Here is a 22,505-nt window from a genome sequence, read left to right as displayed (position 1 = left end):
ATTCTTACACTATAACCACATCATTTTTCGAATGTTTGCGTCCTCCTTTTCTAACTTCAGTTACGTTCTGCAACAGCAAGAACAACCTAACGGTTTTGATAGTGCTGCTTGGTTCATTAGTACCCGAATACAGTTAACTTTTAATATACAATGTGTAGATCGTATATTGTATGTGTATATTTCATATGCAATATCGGGTGTGATGGTATAACTCTTTCGCAACGGTATTTTGCTCCTGAAAATAAAAAGAGAAAAAATATAGGCAGCTTCGTACTAATGGCCTAATGACTGGGCAAAAAGCTAAGCTGGCTGCACCGCGTAGCTTAGGCTACAATTGCTTCATCGAAGTTTATGCGTGGTTATGCTTGGAGAATCGGCACGTTTTCTGCATGGTGTCATAATTAGCCCCGCAAAGAGCAATAAAAAACCGGATAATAAAATATGTAAGATGTACGCGTGTCCATCGGCTTTCCAGTGAAGCTCCAAGAGGAGCGGGGGGCGCAGCAGTACGAGCGTTTGTTCACATTTTTTATATCGTTCTGTGGCCACCTTTCGGCCTGCATGGTCTGGCTTGTGGGATGCTAATTAAGAAATGCATTAAAGTTATCCGTGTTATCCTTCTGGTTTCTTTTATTTTAACACTATTTTCTTTGCGTCGTCAAAACTGCACCACTCGTCGGAACAGGCAATAGAGCGAGCCACTCCGGGACGCGCTTGCAAAGCCTTGCATATACCAGTTGTACCGAGGTTCCGACGGGTAGCCAAACGAGCTCCGCCCGAGCGCGTTGAAGCAAAGCTAGGTTAAAGCAGCGGTGCAGGCACGTGCTCGGCCAGGGTTTCCTGCATGCGTTCGCCGCTACAACCACAGGTTAAACGGCATCGTTGTTAAATGAACATGACCCCATGTTTATTTATATGGGTCATCCTTTGCGTTATATATTACTCAAAACTATCCCAAGCCTGCTCGAGTTTTCATAACAGTATTGGTTGAGTTCGAAATATTGGTTATTAGCGATTGGTCATGCATGTCTCTACCAAAACTGTACACGCTTACCCCAATTTTTTATACTCTCGTAAAAACTGCCATACCATCGGGTAAACTTGAAGAATAGCCTTTTTGTGTACCAAGAGAAATTAACGTTCCAAATTTCAAGCTGTTCCTCAAGAGAAAAAAATTCTAGAAATTAAGCTACATTGATTACAACATCCATACATTTCTTGCGTTGTACGGTGCGTACTTTGAATGTGCAAGCTGTTCCTCAAGAAAAGGAATTCTTTATACATTTAGGGTGTAAGGTTTACAACGCTCATCCATTTTTCACGTAGCACAGCACGTACAAAACCAAGACAAACTCAGTCTGCACAACCGCCGAACTAGGCGGAAGTTTTTGCAATGTAGGTTAAGATTGGAAAAGTGCAAACACTAAATGCGACGGGCAAGCCTTCCGGCCATCTTCCCTCCCTTACTGACCATCACTCATTGTAACTATTTATCGTAAATGGGAGTTAGCCGCATGACGGTTAATTGGCGTTTAATTCTAGCATCATAAATTTTTGGTGGCACATGCGCAGAAGCAAAGTAATGACCTACATACAACATGAAACAAACCCTTCAAACAGTACGAACCCACGCTGCCCATCAGTGCTCGGATCCGTGCTTCTGCTTACCGGCGAGTGAAAGCACGGTGACCGGCATATCTTTATGGCCGCAGCCGCAAGAAATGCGTTTCGCGAATACCACTACGCAGAACTGAACGCGGTGGCGCGGACAATTTTAAGTGCGAATGCACTTCTTAAGCGACCCTGAACCTGCGTCCACCGGCGATGTCCGCGCACGTGGAGATGGGCGCGCGCAGCCTGGCCGCTGACATGGCACATACCCACGTGGGGGATTGGCCAGGAATCTCCTCGTCTTCCTTGGCAACGGGGGGAGATGGGCGCGCGCTGCCTGGCCGCTGACATGGCACATACCCACGTGGGGGATTGGCCAGGAATCGGGCGTGAGAAGGGCTAATGCACCCGCTTAAAGGAGTACTGACACGAAATTTCAAAGCTGAGATCCGCTCTAGCAATCAAGTACAACGACAACACAAATAGGTGTCTGTGAATAAATGCATCTTTCTTTCTTTGTAGTTGTGTGTGTGTGTGATCTCTCTTTCGCGAACATTACCGAACCGCGCAAATTCAACTCGTGCATTCGCACTTTCACATTCTTCCCCTCGGCGAAATGCGGGGAATTTTTTTACTATGAACAGTATAAGTCTACCCCCCCCCCCCCCTCCCGTGTTCATTCCGGTGAAGCAGATTTACTCAGCTCCATTCCAGGGCTCCTCCCACCACCGCCGGCACCGCTTCAAGACTTATTCCCCTCGCCACCACCGGTGCCTCTTTTGCCAGCTCCGCAATCGGCTGATAAAGGCGGTAGCGCCATTTTAAGGCGTTACTTGAGCAGTTTGCCCACTTCGAACGCCGGCGTAAACCAATTATTCTTCAGCATGGAAGGCTTTCCGCGCGACATTTTTGCCATGTATTTTTCGCCTAAGCACACGCCCATCATCGGCGGCCGGTTTATGCGTGCACTGGTTGGGGGTGGAAGCAACGGGGCGTGCATGCCCAGCTAGTCTTCATAACGCTAGCGATAACATGCGCGTTGTGCTGGCGGAAAATATAAACGTAAAAGACACTTGGCTTAATGCGATTCGTCAGCTGTCGCCAATGGTCGACGGAATTGGGTTTGAGTTGGGGGGTTACATAGACAGTGAGATGCCTACGAAAGCGGGACGGAAACGGACAGCCACATGTTCGTCCATTAGAATGAAGCTCGGGGCCTTCCAGGTTTTAACTCCCTATGGGCCGACGCGTGTCGTTCGCTCGGAGGAAGAACCGTGGGAATCGAAGCAGCGTCTCCCGGAACAGAAGCATGAATAGGTGCGAAAACAGAAACCTGCTGCCACCGCCGTTTCCATCGGAAGTTACAGTTCGCCGAGTAGCTGGGAGTGTCTCGCGGATGAACAGAAACGTCGACGTGAGACAATATTTCTTGTACAGCTTGAAGGACTTCCAAGCGATAATTCTGGCGGTGCCATTCCAGTCTAAGGGCGGTCACTAAATGGTTGCCGATTTTACAGGCACGAGCTGCGAGTGGTGGGAAGGGGTGGCAGCGTCCACGCCCCCACCCCTTCATGCCGCCACCCCTTCATAGGATTCATGCCTTCACTGATGACACGTCTAATGGGCTGGTTGGAGGTTTACACGTTTACTTCCACCGTCCCAATGCGAACTTTCCTTTGTCACACTTGTCCACATTGGTCGAGCGGATTGGATTGGTGTGTAACACAGACAGTAAGACGCCTACTACGCGGGATGGAAACATAGAGTTTCATGCTTGTCCACTCAAATTAATCTCCAGACCTTCAAAGGTTCATTAAGCTAAGTGTTATTTGCTCGATCGCCACTTACAAAAAATGTTTTGTTTCGTGCATTTCGTGTACTGTGTCCAGCTTCGCAGATCATCCTTCTTCACTGAGTACAAAGGCACTGTTTTTTTATAATGGGCATGTGCGCCATCCCGGGGCTTTTTTTCTTCCACAGGAAGGTGCGGACGACTGCCCCGAACACCACATCCGTGGAGCAAGAGCCAAGGATGGGGCCCTGCCACGTTTGGGCCAAAAGCAAGAAACCTCATGTGTTAGGAGGTCACATCTGTGGCATTGCCCTACCGCCGCACAATGTGAGCCATGGGTGCCGCTGTGGACGGCGCCCGTCTCCACGCATTCTTCCTGACTGGAGCACCGGCGGCCGCAGCTGAGGGCAGACAATGCCGGCCGTGAATGCGCCGCCGCCGATACTTCGGGTAGGACCACCCGGTCTTCGAAGATTGTCCCTGGTGCCGGTTTTTAACCATCAGGCCTTAATTGTTGTCACCGGTAATTAAATCGCAGCGTTTTTGAACCACTGATTCAGCGTATGCTCCTTTCCGGAAGCAACAAGGCCGAACTGCTTCATAACTAAGGCAAGACTGCCGGTCTGAAAAACTGTACCACGTCGAAATTTGCATAAGTAGGAAAACTTGCTCACTGAGGCCGCCAGGCGAATTTATCGCAAACTCACATGCTACTACATTGGTCTTCTTTTCTGAATAGCGTGTGAACTAGTTGCTTTATTGACGGTATGGCGATCATGATTACTGAAATAAAATTCAAAGTTCCATAGAGAAAGCATCACGCTGTTTACGAGTTCACATTTTTCCACCGAATGCCCACTACGGGCATACTTGTGATGGATTTTTGTTAGTTTTCAAATTTTTCGGCGTTTGTGTTTTCACTACAATTTCTTTCCCCACGCGGGGAAAACAAAGTAAGCTACAAACTGTTTGGTATATTTGTCTCTATGTTTGTCCCCTAAAAAACATTCTCCCCTTTCGTAAACACGTAGTTACTCTATCAACGTGTATCATGGCTTGTGGAACGATACTTTGATTGAAATGATCAAGTCTGGGTGCCTAAGGGAATCTCGGTATGAGCGCTACGGTATAAATCAATCACCCTCTTCGCGAACATGTAAGCAGTTGTCATGGTGGGCTATTTACTTTACATAAAAGGTATAAATTGATATAATCGGACGTCATACGCCGAGAGGATTACATAAGACCGCAAAGACCACCGACGTTTCGTTCTCACGGGTTTGCATGTCGTACTCTGTTTCCCCTAAAATTGAAGCAACTTTCTTCTAAAACATGGCAATTACATCTTATTCCCCTGCGCTACTTTTAGCTGTCTAAGCATGTAGTGGTTGTCGTAATAGGTTGCGTATTTTCAAGATTACCATTGGGTCTTTGCCTCATCCCGCCACTTTTAAACCGGAGCATTATGCACTACACTAAGACACGCTTTCAGCACATTCTATTTTCACCTGTTCTATTGATATCGGCCCGTACATCCCAACCGCAATAAAGCTTACAATAGTGGTAAAATTCTCCGAACATGGAAGCTTGAAAACGGTTGTCGACCGCTAGTCAGGCTTACATTGGTATCTGTAACCCCGTGTGTGTGAATATGACAAGAAACTACTTTTTGCAACTGCTTACCTCCGGTCCACGTCTGCAGCGTTCCGTGCTCATAAAACGTGAGGTCTTCGCTGAAAGATTCACAGAATAGTGAGCGCAATATAAATTTATGCTATTTATACAAAATATTGAATGTACAGAAATACAAAACGAAACAGTATGAATGTGAAACACGTGTATAAAGAATGCAAGTGTGGCTTGCTAATACTTTTTTATGTTTATACTTATTATGACACCAGGAGCACTTGATGCAATACGTTAGACAGTTGTCAGAATTCAACACAATACTAACCCAGTAATTAAAAACATCAGGTCAGCCCTTTTGTACACGTCCTTATTTTTATAATATTTATTAAAAGCCGCCAAAGTTTCTTCGTCCAAAGCTTTTTCTGGGCGTCCATGTGGTCTCACAATATATGGGTTTTCCTATGCAACAAATGTATACTATTAGATACTTGAGAACAATGCCTAACAATAAGAATGCACGAGGAAAAGACTTTCTTACTGTTTTAGACATGGTTATTCCCACGAGTCGCAGCCTAATGCGGGGCTGTCGGAGGCTCTTGTACCGCAGGTTGCACTTCAAAGAAATAAGTGTGTGCAAGAAAATTATTATTAGGCACTATAATTCTTATGTACAAAGTTATTGCCTTCCAGCGCACTTCATACTGACTTCAAAAAGGCGTACGCAGCCCAAGCTAATTGTGTGTTGCTAACTAAAGCAATGGACATTATGTGAAGGCGAATACAAATAAACGACATTTTACATCAATATAAAGAAAAAGGTATGACGCTTTGGATATGACAAGTATTATACTCGAAACTGTTCAAAATATAAAGGCTCAAGTGTTCATTGCTCCTGATCCCAGATATCACCGTGAGCACGGCAAGGCACGGCTGATTTCGCGCTCAGTTACCAGAAGCTATATCGGCCCCTATTACGCACCAAACCCATTTGTGCAGTAAACACGCCTCAACAGCGCAGGCGTGCGCTGGTAGACGTCGTCATCTCTCAAACAATAAATGAGTGTAACAAAGGAAATAAGGGACAAACGGCAGGATCGAAGGAGTATTTTACAAAAACTAAACTTTGCGAAGACATCGCAGAAACAGACCCAATTGATTAGTAGGAGAAACGTTAAAAATAGCCCTATTGGATTTTTACTACGGAAATATCGCTTTTACACGAAATATCCGTCTCCAAGGCAAATGAAGTGTTCGTTTTTTTAAAAAACAACATTGTCGCTGAAACGATGCAGCACGAAAGATGAAGTGTTGTTAATTGATACGACATTAAAGGATTTGAAAAGAAAAGGTTAATCTGACTGGAAGTTAAAGCGGACAGGGGCCGGGGTAAATTTTCAGATTTGGATAGAGAATGTTTAGACCCGTGAAAGTGTACGCCACAAACAGGCTATATAGCCAAAAGAAAAATTTAATTAGGGTAAAACAAAACGCCGGATAATAATAAATCAGAATAACACGGAACGATGCTCCGCCGGCTCGCGATTGGAAAAATCGGTTGTCTGAAGGCATAGGAAGAGGAACCACTTAGACCAGATAAATCGCTCTCAGAACAATATAGTTTGCAGCTACTTTAACCCTTTCGGCCCTGGTGATCTATATTTAGGACATTAACCAAAAGCCTTCTAGCAATTTGAGGACAAAACAAAAACAGATAGTTTTCTGGGAAATAGTTCTTTAAAGATGCCCCTTCCGATTAATATAACTATTGTTCGTTTTTTGCTAAAGCTAAACACATCAAAGAGGAAGGCATTGCAGTGAAGACCAAAGTGACGTCCGGGTGACTCCAAGGACTGAAGTCCTAGTTAGATTACATGGCTGTCAACCGAAAAATATTTGCACTACCAGCTTCAATTTTTATATGTGGGTTACGTTCTTTCCAAAATTTAGAAAAAAAAAGCAAAAATATTTTGTCTACTCGATTTTAAATATTTATTTACTAACGACCTGATTAGTTGTCATGCCTGTAGATCGCTAATTACATGCATCACAAGCTCATTTTTTTGTTTGGAAACTAATAGGGTACAAATATTAAAGAAAACACATAGAAAAATCTTTTCAGTAGATGTTGAAAATATTAAGCTATTTATTTCTAAAAAAACAAAAGTTAACAGAAGTCTACGAAGAAACAATTCCGGTGGCAAAAAAAAACATTATAAAACTGCTTGCAGAAGTACTGATTTTAACTTTCCCCACGCAGAATAAAAACGAGAAAATGTATATTAAGCGTTACTCACATCTGTAAATTCCTACACAAAGGTTGTGCAACATGTGGGGTTCTTAGGGGCCACCTAGTCGTCTCTCCGGCGTAGCCCACCCCGCTATCTTCCGGCGCGTCATCTACGTGGCCGTCGCATCCACGGCAGCCCCGAGAGCGTCGACGATACAAGAACACAGTTGACAATACTGTCTAATTCAAGATTAAGATAGGAGGCGAAAGTAGGCTTCCTAGCGCGGCCAGATAATATCACAAGCGCTCGTCATAGGTTAAGCTGGCGGCATCTGCCATGGGTAAGAAACTGCGGGGCCGCAGCAGTCGGCATTTTACTGCTCAGCCGCGGAATAAGTGCGGCCGCTATCAGTTCGTCCATCAGGTGCCGCTACCCTCTTCTTCACCGTCGCAGCTACGGAGTTTTGCAGTCCGCCTGGGTTTTCATTGTGACACTATTGACACAATCTGGTCGCTCGCCCGCACTTGCGGCAATGGGCCGTCTTGCTGGTTTCGCCTGTACAGGTTGGTGCGGCGATAATTGGAACACTTAAAAATTTTTCCTGAGCGAACCACCATTTTGTTCGCGTTCAAACTTCACACGAGGGTCGCGTTTTGTGGTCTATGTTGTTTCATACCGCGACCAATGACGGTCCTTACATGGCTATTCTGGAAAAAGAAATGAAAACGAATTTCGCCTATGGGAAAATGGCGGCTGATTTGTACGTGCGAGACAGCGCAAATTGATCTTGGACCGACAGCACCACCTGGGGTATTTAGAGCGAAACTCACGCTTGGGATTCACTGTAGGAAGGAGCCAAATTGTGTAGCAGACGACCAGAACACGTGAAAGCGGGTTTTCTGATGGTCTGCTAGCTCAATTGGCTCCTTCCTAGGTGCATATTCTGATCGTCTGCTGCACCATGTGGCTCCTTCCTACCGTGAATCCCAAACGTGAGTTTCGCTCTAAGCACACCAGGTTGCACCGTCGTTCTAGATCAATTTGCGCTGGCTCGCACGTACAAATCAGCCGCCATTTTCCAATATGCGAAAATCGTTTTTATTTATTTTCAGAATAGCCAGTGTGTACCGTCATTTTTCCCGGTTTCAAACAAAAAAGACTACAAAATCCCACCTTCGTGTGAAATTTGAGCGCAAACCAAGCAGCGGTTCGTTTAGGAAAAAACAATAAAAGTGTTCTAATTATCGTCGCACCACCCTGTATATTCTTCCATCGTGCCCGTAAACGAGGCACAGGCGCTTATTTGGGGTCTCCCAAGGCATTCCGGAACGACACGCCCTCACGGAGCGCGACAACAATAGTCCCAACCTGAGATACATGCTCCGTCACGGCTGCGCTGTTCTGATGACGTCACCCAGGCTGCACCTCGGACATGATTGCTCTTCCCCTAGCGCGCGCTCCTTCGGGGATACCCTTTTAACGTTTCAGCAGGTTACAGCGCTCTCAGCGGTCGTGCCATCTTTCGGGGCAGTGCTGAACTAGTGACGGGTCCGACCGGTTTTCGGCGCATCGCTTCTCTTGTTTAAGGGCGCGCTCACTTAGGTAGGTCTCCACGATACCCGGAAGGTCAAAAAAAGCTTAATTCCCGTTTGTATAACCCCGACGATGGTTGAAACGCGAAGCTTTCTTCTCCGCGAAAATCGAACAGAAGTTCCAAAGCCAAAGCCACTGCAATCAAAGTGAACGCGTCAACGATCAATGTGAAAACCTCCTGTGAATGAAACATGAACAGTCGAAAAAACTAAACAGTTGGTATTCAGCGCCCGTATCTATTCTCCGTGTCTGCAATCCTGCGTCCCTTTTATTCGAGCTGTTACGAATTTCATGAGAGTCAAACTCCAAACGTCAATGATCAAAGTGCGACCTGCCTGAGAGTCGGAGTTACAACGCAGACGACCGAAAACGAATCCCTCACGAGAATTCTGACCACCCTCTTATCCATAATCTTCGTTCGACCACAGCCTTCTTCCAAAATCCAAACTGCTGCAGCACAGAGCCAAAGTACTTATCCAGCGTCCAAAGGCAAAGCCCACTCTACGAACCAAACGAAGTGTTTAGCTACCGGACTGCGATGATCGACGCCGGTTTCGCACTCTAGGAAACCAGGCTTCATTCCGACGACGGAAGCAATTTTAATTGCTCCATCGTCATCACAACCATCACCATCATCCTTCGCCCTCCAGTTGTGTAAAGTGTGCTTTCCTACAGCGCGTTTCAGTTGCGACACGCCATCAGTGAGACCAAGGAAACTTCGTTTTATGATTTTCAGCTAAGAATCTTTGACAGCATATTCGATATTTTACGCAAGTAGATAGTCGCTAGCTTAGTGCGGAGCCCGTAATAAGTGCACATTGTCGGTTAGGAAAAGACTGTGTCATATATGGGATAGGATGTAGCATGAGGAGCAACAAAATATGTCACCGGAGCCATCCTGATGAGACGGTGATTGGTAGCTTTGTAGCCCTTTTGTATTCATTTTGTGCACACACCATACTGTCACGAAGAAATCCGAAGGGCGTTTTTCCAATAGTGAAAACACTTTAAACAAAGCGTAGATACATTGCATCACAATGTCTGACCAGTTGTTTATCCCTAATCATGTACCACAGGTATACTACCTACGAATGCTAATGGGACAATCAATACTGTTACAAGAAAAGGGCTATAGTACAAGTATTTACAATCGTTAAAGCACAAATATCCACACGGCATGTCTCTAGAAAATGTAGCCAGAGACAGTTATTCCTCCTTGTCGTGTCTGATACACTCGCCGTACATCCAGACTTCATCCTTCCGAATGCCATCTACATGGAGCTGCCAATATCGTATTGTCAGTGTTCCTTAAGGAGTTCACGTAGGTGTGCATTGAGTGTACAAACGCCTTCGTGGCCTATGTTAGTGGCGGCAGTGTTCATTCCAGCCGTAAGTTACGCTAACAGAAAACCTCCAGTTGAAAAAAAAAACGCTTGCGTTGGTGGGAATCTAACCTGGGTCCCTCGCGTTCTCAAACCGGCGCCTATCCGATTGTGCTATCATCGCATTCCCAGCGCACATAATAATTTCCTTTGTTGTTCGTAGCCATGCCGTTAGATTTCACGTGAGGGTTCGTTTGCTCGTTCTTTTGCTCGCTCGTTCGTTGTTCGTTGGTTCGTTCGTTTGTTCGTTTTTTCTCTCGCTCGGTCCCATAGGCCTCACTGCTACAACTAGGCCGAAAGCCGTTCTTAACAGCACAGATATTTAAGCTTGAGCTTAGTCAGGTGGCATGGCGTCGTGCAGGCTTGCGCGTAGGCTTGCGCCGCGTGAGTAGCTAGCCAAAAAAGCACACAGTTCAACCGTGTCCGCGCCTAACTACAGGGCACAAGACTGCTCGTGCTACCGGTGCAGACTTCGCGAAGCCGGCAGCCTAAGGTTGTACCGCGTGCTAATACGATTCAGTTGGGGATAAGTGGGAATGCCGCGGACAAAATGATACGGACATGCGGTCATGGAGAACTTTCGTCGGCCAGTCCGGAAGTACATGTGAGATGGGACAGCCTGGTCCTCGAAGGAAGGAGAGGGCATGGGCTGCCAGCTCTGCTGTTTCTCCAGCGTTGCACCAGTAGTGCAACATGTGCGAATTGTTCGTTTTACACGCAATACGGCGGTCTTGGTGCTGCGTATTGTTCCGAAAAGGAAACGAACAGGAAAAAAAACACCGATTGCATCAGAGGCCTCCCCCACCAACAACGACAAAGGAATGATTAGCAAGTAAAAATTGCTTAAGTTGATGAAGCCAAATTGGGATTAAATCATTCTTTATGAACAGTATTTTGTTTCAGTTGTCCTGCGGGTTTGTCAGGTCTTTGCGGAGGTTGCGGTGTCATCAGTCTTATCCCGGCCTACACCTTCTCATCGCATCGGCGTGGGTGCATTTTTTGAGGGTAGGGCATCCGTGTGGGAAAGCCCAATCTCAACCGCGACCAAAAATGAACCGCGCCTCACCCCAGCCCCCTTCGTCAGCCTGTGCACTCTCGGTCACAGCCGGCTTACCAGTCAACCACACAGTATCCCTAGCCGTCTCTTCTTATAGTGGGAACAGGCCCTCGTCAGACGAGATGGTTCGGTGCCAGCGGTTCGTCGGTGCCTTGTGGGAGCTCTTGCTCCGGAGTTAGTTGTCACCAAATCCACTATGATCACACGCGAAGATCCAAACTTCACTTTATTCATCTCGTCTGCCGACTGCTACGTTTCTTATTGTGGCATCGAGAGATATGCTTGGATTTGACGATGGATAGATATTACCAAAAGTCGAGAAAGCGGAAAGGGGCATACATCGTCAACGGCGTCCACCACGGACGATAAGGAAGCAGTGGATAACACGTAGACATTGCTTCATCTGCCATGGCTGAATTGCAAGTACATTGTTCACTACCAACCATGGTTCACATTGCTTGTCACGCGGACACCGAACTATATGAGGATAAAGGAGCACGGAACGTTTACTCATTCAACGCGGCTGCAAGGTGTACCTTCAAGAGTTTTTTTTGCATAGTTTTGCTATTCGCTACGTCATTCTAAATGCCCCTTCGAAACTCCTAATGTGAGATACTTTTTTCGTATACTTTTTTCGTACACTTAAACGAAGCGATAGTACCTTCGGTCGCGTCGTGATTATTTTGGTTTTTCTGGTATCATCTATGCACCACTAGCAAAACACTAATGTGGTGATGTGTGAAAACAGACCGGTTAAGGGGGACGTATATGACACATCAAAACTGAAGGCAGTAACGCTACGGCAAAAAGGTTTCATCATTCAAGTATGGCGCATCATTTGGTTTCTTTGGACGAAGTGCGCGGAATGTAGTGGTGGGCTGAAAATCAGCCACAGTAATGAAGTAACATGTTACGAGTAATTTAGTTCGAGTGAAAACTAGTGCTGCGCCATTTTAAAACTTCCTGAAGCCGTGGAATAACTAAGGAGTACTCGTTGCGGTTCCTTGTGCGGGTGATCTTGCGGTCAACATCGAGTACATTATTAATATGAGGGGATGCGTTCGAGTGTGCCATCTCACCTTAGAATTTTTTGGGAACATTAGTAGCAACTACTGATATTAAAATATGCGTTATGTGAGCATCGTAGTGCAAAAAAAATTCCCGCGGCTTCCCGCGAGGGGAACACGAGTAAATGCAGAGCATTGGGGCCTCAGTACTGATTGAAGGCAGTGTTGCTTCCATCGCTTCTTCCGTGATGCTGGAGTAGCAGACACGAGTAAACGTGGGCACGAGCGTCAACCAAGGAAGGAAGGAGCAACGCAGTGACTGAAACACGAGCGACCGCTAGCCGCTATATTTTATGCGCGCGCAGTAGAGGGAGAGCAGTACGGGGGGGAGAGCGCGCATACGCAAGCAGCGCGGGCCCTTTCACGCCCCACCGCGCTGCTATCACGCACCTGTTACGCCGAGACCGCGACGGAGCGAACGGGCTGACTACGACGCATGCGCGCGCCAGCTGCTGTTGAGAGAGAGGAGGGAAGGAGAGGCGCACCTGCTGCGGACGCGGAGCTGTTGACACCGTCCGACGCAGGAAGAGGCGAGGCTAAGAAATGCTCTGCATTTAAAACACACCAGTCGGATGAGTAGAACGGAATCAGCGAAACTGACGTCTAAACGAAACGTAATATAATTGGCACGCCATTGATGGTGCATGCTCTCCATGTAAAGTTATTAAAATGGGTGTACTGAAAGAAGAACCAGTAAAGGAAGAAACGTTAGTCACTGCGTTGCAACAATTTGAATAATGCCCTCTTGTCCTATTCGGTAGTTCGTATTTTATTTCAGTTGTGCGCATAATCGGCCCATTTGTGTCCAACGCAGGAGGCAGGCTTCTCCAATGGTCCGCAACAACTCTTACACGCGCCTGTCTTCGCCATAACAACATGCTGACGAAATGTGTTTCTGACAACATCAAGATGCCACGAGATTATCCGGTCTTCCTGCTAATTACTCTTCATAATATTAATTTAAAATGATTTCTTACACTTATGAATGTCTTATTTTGTAACGTCGTTACAGAACTTCGCAGCTACTAGAAGTAGGTAGGACGCAACACCAGTATGCGCACTGTTGCGCTGTTTTACGAGAGCAAAGAGTTCAATGATTAGCGCCAGCGGTAATGAGGGGAGAGAGCAACACTTGTTATACCTGGAACATACGGTGAAAGTGGCTGTATAAAAACTATAAAAAAAACGCAACGCTTTGTGGCCAAGACGCCCCTGGTTAACACAGCATTGAATATTTGGACGTAACTTTTATGCTCGTGCGGTCCTTGCCAGTCGCGAACATCGCCTAATGACAACTACAGGTTTTCCCGCTCAATTTAATCCAATCGCCATACAATTTAATCCAAGCGCCAGTCAATTTAATCCAAGTGCCATCTAATTTAATCCAAACGCCATCTAATTTAATCCAGGTGCCAGGGAATTTAATCCAAGTGCCAACCAATTTAATCCAAGTGCCAACCAATTTAATCCAGCTGTTGGAAGGTTGTTCAGGGGTGTTTTGTGCGGCATTAGGCGAGCTTTGCGGGCTTTGATGCCTGTGGTGTGATGAAAACGTGGGGTTCCTTGATGTCTTACGTGCGAAATATCATATGAGCGTAGCTTAATGGACATTTACGAACATCCGCAAATCGGGAGAGCGGTCTCGTTTGATCCGTAGGTGGCGTGGGGTGATCGTCTGCGAGATCGTCAGAAGTGTCGTCTGCTCGCGTATTGTTACCCCAGCAGATTTGCCAGCGCATTTTTACGCGAGCAAACGACGCTTCTGTCGCCAGCAGGCGACATTTCTGACGATCTCGCAGACGATATTATAATTCGGAAATATTTCTTAACACTGCAAAAAAGCATTAATGAGTTTTTACCAACGAAATGTCTTAAAGCATTATTACGCAAGGAGCAGACGATAATTCTGACGCGCGTTACACTACGCTGGCAAGTCGGGTGGCGTAACAATACCGGAACAGACGATACGTCTAAGAAACTCGCAGACGATCACCACACGGCACCGACGGAGTAAAAAGACCGCTGTCCTGGCCTGCGGGTGTTTGAAAATGTCCCGAGGAAGACCGAAGAAAGCGCCGGGTGAAGGAAAGAAGAAGTACAACTCCGTTTCAAATGTCGACAGAGCCCGGATAGTTGAGGTTTATCGGCGTGGTGGCGACTTAAAACTTCTCGCTGAGACGCTTCGCATAAACGTCAAGACGGCTAGATCCATTGCAGCAACAGACCGCAGCACCGCAAGAAAACGTGGCGGTTCGTCAAAGAAGTTCGACATGACCGTCGTACACGCGCTGACCGAGATTGTTGACAATAACCCATCTTTCACGCTTTCTCAGATTCGGTCTGCCCTCATCGAAACCATGCCAGACCTTGAGATTAGTTTCTCCAGCATCGACCGGTTGTTAGATGGTCACGGCTATTCCCTGAAGTTGGCCACGCTAAGACCGGTAGAGAGAAACAGCCCGGAAGTCAAGGCGAAGCGCCGGGAGTACGCAGAATGGCTTCAAAATGAAGGCACGACGGTGTCACGCTACTACATTGATGAGACCAATTTTAATGTGTGGTGTGCGCGGAGTTTTGCAAGAGCGAAGAGAGGTGCTCCAGCCGTAAAACTTGTGACGGGCACGAGAGGGGCAAATGTAAACATCCTGCTCTGTATGTCGGCCAACGGCATCGTCCATTGGAGTATCGCCGACAAAGTACACTGGGCAGGCTTCAACGAATTTCTTGAAGAAGCGTCACAGCAAGCACATGAACAGGACCCCGACGGCGAGGCGGTCTTTATTTTTGACAATGCTCCAGCCCATCGACGGGCGGAAGTGGCGGCTTTGGCCGTGAGCCAACACACGATCCAAAGACTGCCGCCCTACAGCCCTTTCTTCAATCCAACTGAAGAGGTATTTTCGAAGTTCAAGTTCAATGTCAAGGCCTACCTAGAGGAACATCGACAGGCGCTCCTGAACGCGCCAGCAGGTGTGACAAAAAAACAACACCGGCGCTCCATGCTTGTCAACGCCGCGAAAGAGGCCATTGAGAACATCAGTCGCGTTGAATGTGCAGCGTATGACAGACACAACTTTTCGTTTGTTCGCGCTGCCATTAACATGGAGAATATGTAACCACATTCGTACGATCGCTACATAATACAACTCGAGATATCGCGAGGTGTCGTAAGACTGTTCACTTGTTCCTTGTGTGCTGTAATGGAAAGACCCACTAAATAAAGAATTTCTTTCACATGGTCGAGTCAAATAGCCGCTATGACCGCATGCAATTTTATAATATGCGCGGATCGTGTGTCATGAAAACGAGTAAATTAAAGGGGCCTATTTCAAATCCGTTAGGCCAAAACCGGGTAACGGCAGTATCGGCTGGGGGGGGGGGGGGGGGGGGTAAAAGTGATGAGATGTCTAAGTGATTATTTACCACTCTCAAGTCTGACTACAACTACAGGTTTTCCGGCTCAGGTAATCAAATGTCCATAGAATATTTAATTCAAGCGCCAACCACTTTCATTTCTGCGCCAACAAAATTAATCCAGGTACCACAACAATGTTCAGGAGCGTTTTGGGCGAAATTGGGCACAGCTTTGCGGACTTTGTTGCGAGTGGTGTCGTGAAAACGTGGTGATTCTTGATCCATTATGGGCAAAATGTCTTATGCGAACAGCTCAATATACATTTACCAACACACAGGCACGTAGGCAGGGGGGGGCCCAGGGGGGCCCGGGCCCCCCCCGAAATTCGTCCAGTCGGCCTTTAACGCCAGAGAATAGAGGCACAAGTACAAGTAGTGGTGTGCACATTTAAACAAACGAAAAACAAACAATAGTCAAGGAGCTCACCAAGAACAGCTACCCAAGAACCTTTATTCGGAAAGCACTTCAATTCCGAAAGCACAGCAACGCTCGCCGAGAAATTCAGCGTACGGCCACCCCAATCGGGTGGTGCACGAAAGCCCACGATTTCAAAAGCCCCGCGCCGGAAGCCCCACTCCTTATGCCCCGTTTTGGAAAGCCCCGTACTCATAAGCTCCCAACACATTTGCCCGTGTGCCGATTGCCCCGCGCCGGAAGACCCCCTCTTAAGTCCCTTACTCATGATTTAAGCCCACAGCTGTCTACATTTTTTTTCTTCGTAATTTTAACGCTAAAATGCTATATTTTTGGAAGCTCGCTTCCATGTTTTCAAACGATTTGAGTCGTAGTGACTCATGATATCCTGAAGACGCCTGTCGCAGTCCGCGGATATTTTTTTTACACTCTCCATAATGCCGTGCAGACCCCTGCTGGTGCGGGCTTCTCTTCCATAAGTGATTGCTTCCATTTTTTGCGCCTAAAGAGGTACAGGTGGTAGAGAACTGCAGATGACGTTGGTCTCGGTTAAGAATAACCAATTTATGACCAGTACGCTTTGCAGCAGAACGCCGAAAATCCCAAATGAGCACTGCTTTCAACAAAATATATGCATGTTGCAGAGAACACTAAAAAGGAGGCTTTCCAACTTTCAAAATAGTTCGGCGGGGTAACGCAGGGGTCACCACACAGCAATGCACATGAACGCAGAACGCCAAAATCTTACAAGTTCTTCGTAATTACTTTAGAAAGCGACAGGTTCCTTTCCCCAAGCAATTGCGGGCAATCACACAGCTGTTTCGCATGCGCAGGAAAATGGAAAAAAATAATGTTACTTTCGCTGATTTTTCAAATAAAGATACTAATGATGCTAATGCAGGGTACCATGAATTGTTTCTGATATATTTATTGCCTGTGTTCCCTTTCGTACTCGTTTGATTCCTATGTTTTGTATAAGCCCCTCCTGCTTGAATCAAAGTTTTGACCTGCAGTATCTGTAAATAATAATAATAATAATAATAATAATAATAATAATAATAATAATAATAATAATAATAATAATAATAATGATGATGATGATGATGATGATGATGATGATGATGATCAAAAGTCGTCAGAGATAAAAAGAAATAATCAACCATAGTATTATTTAAAAGCTACGCTTATGCCGGCTATTATCCCACAACTAAATAGGACTTTATTTTGTGAGGCCGCATAACTTTCCACAGACTTAAAATAACGCGGAATTAAGAGCAAGAGCATGTTGTTGCGACTGCGGGGTATCGTGATCGAAGTGGACGAGGTTGGTGTCGTGCCGGGGCAGTCATCAGGACCAAGTCGATCAAGAAAGAAAGCTTTATACTAGTATTTACATGTTCAGGGTCTGAGTGAACAGGCATTGCGTTCCTGGTGGCGCGAGAATAAATAGACTTTGTTTGGTCCATCCCTGTTCTTCCTGTCTCCACGCTGTGGTCGGGAGGCACCAATCAGGAAAAATTCCGAAGAGTTCAAAATGCACGCATGTGCGCGCACACACACTGAGAGGGCATCTTTCCCCTTCTCGTAGCTGAAAGTCTGTCGCCTCCGGTGGCACTTTCTGCCGAAGGTCGACGTCCCTGGGACCACCAATATCGAAGTCCCGGAAAAGCATCTCCTGCATTCCCACGCTCTGGGACTCGTTGAACAACAGCGTCCCGGGCATCGGCCACATGCCGCCATTGAGGGAAACCGTCAGCACGCAGCACGCCGACGAAAGGGAGATGCCGCCCAGGGCTTCTGTCATCACCTACGGTTGTTAGGGCCGCATTCGGCCCGCCGAGCGTATGGGTGCTCGAAGTCGCCGACAAGCGGATTAGCCACCGCAGCACGGATCACCGCCGTGCAGTGGCGGCAACTTGGGGAGTATTCAAGTGCTTTGTTTGACTGATAGCTGCGCGGCGTGGGAACACGCACGCGTACGGCTTTGCTTTGCCGCAGACGCAGAGTTTTTCCGCGACCTGACGGCGGAAGCTAACCGAAAGCTAGGAAAAGGGGACTTCTGTATGGAAAGCGACGTCTTGACGACCCATTAACCCGTTCGACCCCGCTGGCGCCTCTGCGAACCCCACCACCTTTTGTCCGCTGCCTGTGTCGTCGGGCAAGCGCCCGCGTGGCGGAAGGAGTAAACAGGAATGAGCGGATATGCGGCTCTCCAGTAAGTGTACACGGGCGGCGTCGTCTGCTCTTACTTTGGGCATGCGGCCGCCTCAGCACGGCGGTGACTTCGCGGCTGATTGCATCTTTAGTGGATGCGCAACATGCGAAAGGAAGCAAAGTGTGGGATTAGTTCTCAGCTGGGTGACTCCGTTGAATGCCGCGCCGCTGGGACACGCCTTCGGCGCCCGGAGGTCCGGTTCAGCCGCGAGTCGACGCGAGCAGTTCATATCTATCCAAGTAGGACTCTCCGCTGTCCTCAGTTTGAATTCGACGAACGGACTTGCTGGGGTCCGCCGAAGAGGGAGAAGGGAGGGCGACTCCTCGGCGCTCCTTCCCAGGTCATGTTCGCCGCGGGCTGGCACAGCGAGGCATGATTCAGCCGATTCGGCACCTCTGTTCGGCGCTCCTTCAGACCAAGCAAATTTGTGTCGGGGCGCTCTGGCGCAACAGGACGCAGCCATGGTGCCACGCAGCCAGAAGGTGCCAGCCAGGGTTCAACTTCAGCGGCCAGGACAAACGATAAAATTAACAAGCTTCTTCGCTAAAGTTCCGAAGGTGGGTCCTGTGTTTCTTATTGCCTCTGCTTGTTACGCCCGCTTTAGCGAATCGGTAACTTAGTAATTCTCAGCTTGTGAGCTTCTGAGCAATACTATGATACTGGTTTTGCCATAAATGTCTATTTAGATAGTTCACTCACTTGAAGAGTTCATGGACACCTCCCCTGATAAAGCAACAGTGTCCACCGCTCATTGCCTCCGTCAGCGAATCTGTTCACTCAACTTTCTTTTATGCCTCGCTGTTAGTGAGACATTCCTAGGCCTCACACACCACTTGTCTGTGTATCTGCAGAGCCCAGCTATGGACATGAGCGTCGCCTTCAAACAGGTTGACCTGGTGCTGACTAAACTCGAAGAGATGGGCACTAACGCGGAGGAAGAATTCCACAAAATATTTTCTCTATGTCAAGATAGAGCGGTGGAGTTCGGAGTGAAGTGCGAAATTCCACGGGTGGTAGTAACACAGAGATACCAGGCAAACTACCGTTGTAGTTTTGCGGAAGATTACTACAGGCGAGCCACCTTCATTCCATACGTAGATGACCTGAAAGCTTCCCTCAAACGGCGCTTTGCAAACCATCGGAAAACACTGCAAATTTTGCAATTTGTATTGCCAAAGCACGCCTCCAAGGGCAAATTTGAACCTGTGCAGCCGGCCTTCGATTTTTACCTCAGAGATATGACGCCAAAGCACGCCTCCAAGGGCAAATTTGAACCTGTGCAGCCGGCCTTCGATTTTTACCTCAGAGATATGACAACAACGCATATCCTTACACTAAAAGGTGAATGGGAAATCAGGAAAACTAAATGGCAAGCCATGCAAGAGGAAGAACTTCCCCGCTTTGCGACGGACGCTTTAGCTGAATGCGACAAAGACCTCTTGCCGAACGTTCACGCACTCCTCAAGATATTGGCAATGCTCCCAGTGACTACAGCTGCTGCAGAACGCAGCTTCTCGACACTCAAAAGAGTGAAAACGTATTTGACGAACCGGACGGCGGAAGAGCGGCTTAATGGCCTGGCTCTTATGCCCATTCATCGGATGCAAGTCAGTGTCGACGAAGTTATCGGTGTGTTTATGGAGAAACCACGACGTTTGAAAATTGCAGCGTGAACCGCTCTTTTCGGCCAAGCTACATGTTCGTTTTTTTTTTCTTTTGCATTGACTTTTACTATACAGTAAAACAATCGCAATGCCATTCTTTAAAATTGCTTGCTGTAGAAAAAAATGTTAGCATTTTGCATCTTTTGTGATTATGAAAGCATCCATGTTTTGGTTCTTTGTGTTCAATAAAACTGATTTCCAAAATATATGTCTGTTTTTTGTTTAGAATTGCTGTCATAAAATGGCTCACGTTCTTCTCGCCGGCCTGTTGTTGAGACAGAGAGTGAGAAGTTGGGTAGCGAAAGCGTCTGACAATTTTTTTTTATATGCCGCACATCTCCCTGATTGAGCGCCTGATTCATTTGCATCCCCCCTTATGTTGTCACTCCTCTTTTTGTCACTGGCTCTGTACGGCCCTTCTTGGTGGAGATTGGGTGGAAAGTGCACACGCACTAGCTTTACTGCAGTGTCAAAAACGCTTTCCATCTCGGATTAACTCGCCTCTTGCGCTGCATTCCCCTTTGTTGTCGTTCTCTTCTAATAATTAGGTGCCTTCTATATTTCTGGGCAATTATTTTCTTTTTTTTTTTTGCCATGGAAAGAGTTTGTTTCGAGCAATTAGGCCTGGGGGCCCCCCCCGAAAAAAAATCCTGGCTACGTGCCTGCCAACACACGTAGACCGTTGCTGTGAGCTGGTCGTGTGCAACAGTGCCATCGATAACACACGTCAGAAGTACCGTCTCATCTTCGCGTAACAATGCATTCATAACTTCATTTGATAAAGACACATTACATAAAGGTCTTTTGCATTTTGATTTTCAAGAATTCATTGCTTTTATGCAGTGTTAAACAATATTTACGAATGATAATATCGTCTGCGAGATCGTCAGAAATATCGCCTGCTGGCGACAGAAGCGTCGTCTGCTCGCGTAAAAATGCGCTGGAAAATCTGCTTGGGTAACAATACGCGAGCAGACGACACTTCTGACGATCTCTCAGACGATCACCACACGCCGCCTACGGATCAAACGCGACCGCTCTCCTGATCTGCGGATGTTAGTAAATGTCCATTAAGAACACCACGTTTTCATCCCAACACGCGCATCAAAGCCCGCAAAGCTCGCCGAATTCCGCACAAAACACCCCTGAACAACCTTCAAACAGCTGGATTAAATTGGTTGGCACTTGGATTAAATTGGTTGACATTTGGATTAAATTCGCTGGCACCTGGATTAAATTCGATGGCGGTTGGATTAAATTAGATGGCACTTGGATTAAATTGGCTGGCGCTTGGATTAAATTGTATGGCGATTGGATTAAATTGAGCGGGAAAACCTGTAGTTTCGTGCCTGGTCTTTAGGTGACAGCCATCACTACACTGTGCTTTGATATATACGAAGAGGGGTGGCTAGGGGGATTCAAGCGTGCATTGCCGTGGCATTTGACGTAAGAATGCTAGAGTACTTGATGGGCAGGTAATAGAGTGTATTAAAATAAAGCATCCTGAACTTCAACAGTCCTGTACGCAAAAGGAAATCACTGCTTTTGCAGCTTGGCAATGAAGCCCTCAATATACCCAAATTTACTGCGTTGCCGTTCTCTTTCTCGGGAGTGTGTTTTATTGACAGATACATTTCTAACATGTGCACCCTGTAAAGCTCACTTCCTTGTATTTGGGCTCTTTCTATGCATGGCACAAATATTTATTTAAATATACATAGGTGTTATCTGCATTTTAAAAATGGCACCGACAATATAACCGACAAAAAGATGACTTATGATCGGACCGAACGAATGCTGTAATTTCACCCGGCAAAACGTCATTCCATATCAGTAAATAACCCCAGAACGCGTTAAAAGGCCGAGCAATACAAAAATTTCAAATATACGCAATTACATTGATTTACGTATCAACTTAACCAGTACATCCCCAAATCGGGCGTGTATAAGAGGGAACCGCTTTCGGCATACGTTTACAGTTATGAACTTTTAAAAACGTATAAATGCGATAATAAAGTTTATGTGTTTTGGGTATATTTATAAAATATTTTTGCTTACCGCGTTGAAGAAAACAGCGAAGTAATACGTTAGTTCCGCTTCGTCGAATCCAAAAGCTTTTGAATACAAATAGTCAGCCACAACGTGAATTTCAGCGTAGAGCGTGCGTCTTGAGCTTCTTTCCTCTGGGAAGCGAACATTTTGTTGTAATAACATTTTGTAGATTTATGCATGTGCAATAATCATTTTAGTGAAATAACTAACAATAAGTGAAATTTTGTGAAAATATCAGGTGTCTGCAAAATACGCAAATACGTAAAAAGCCCCTAACGCAACGAAGGAATGAAAACAGTTGTCATTAAAGGTCAAGGAACACATTCTTGCAGCTCGCTTCCGTGACGCTAAAGAACGATTGCAGGTTCAACAGGTGTGTAGCGATT

At 46.6% G+C, this 22,505-nt stretch overlaps 1 protein-coding gene across 1 annotated transcript in view; it reads right to left on the bottom strand.

The window, feature by feature from the left end:
• LOC144141814 (venom metalloproteinase antarease-like TserMP_B) overlaps nt 1-22,233 on the bottom strand; it is a 35,254-nt gene extending 13,021 nt beyond the window's left edge. Inside the window, exons 1-4 of the mRNA XM_077673305.1 lie at nt 22,126-22,233; nt 5,571-5,645; nt 5,358-5,491; nt 5,087-5,136 (exon numbers count right to left, since the gene is read on the bottom strand). Of these exons, the coding sequence (XP_077529431.1) occupies nt 5,087-5,136; nt 5,358-5,491; nt 5,571-5,582 (196 nt within the window). The 5' untranslated portion in view covers nt 5,583-5,645; nt 22,126-22,233. The remainder of the gene's footprint in view (nt 1-5,086; nt 5,137-5,357; nt 5,492-5,570; nt 5,646-22,125) is intronic.
• Nucleotides 22,234-22,505: the final 272 nt, after the last annotated feature.

The sequence above is a fragment of the Haemaphysalis longicornis genome, unplaced genomic scaffold (assembly GCF_048455015.1).
Source record: "Haemaphysalis longicornis isolate Haplotype H1 unplaced genomic scaffold, Haemaphysalis longicornis Haplotype H1 scaffold_6, whole genome shotgun sequence".
NCBI classification, from domain to species: Eukaryota; Metazoa; Arthropoda; class Arachnida; order Ixodida; family Ixodidae; genus Haemaphysalis; species Haemaphysalis longicornis.
Note: the sequence above shows the minus strand (reverse complement) of the source record. Positions and strands in the feature narration are given on the sequence as shown.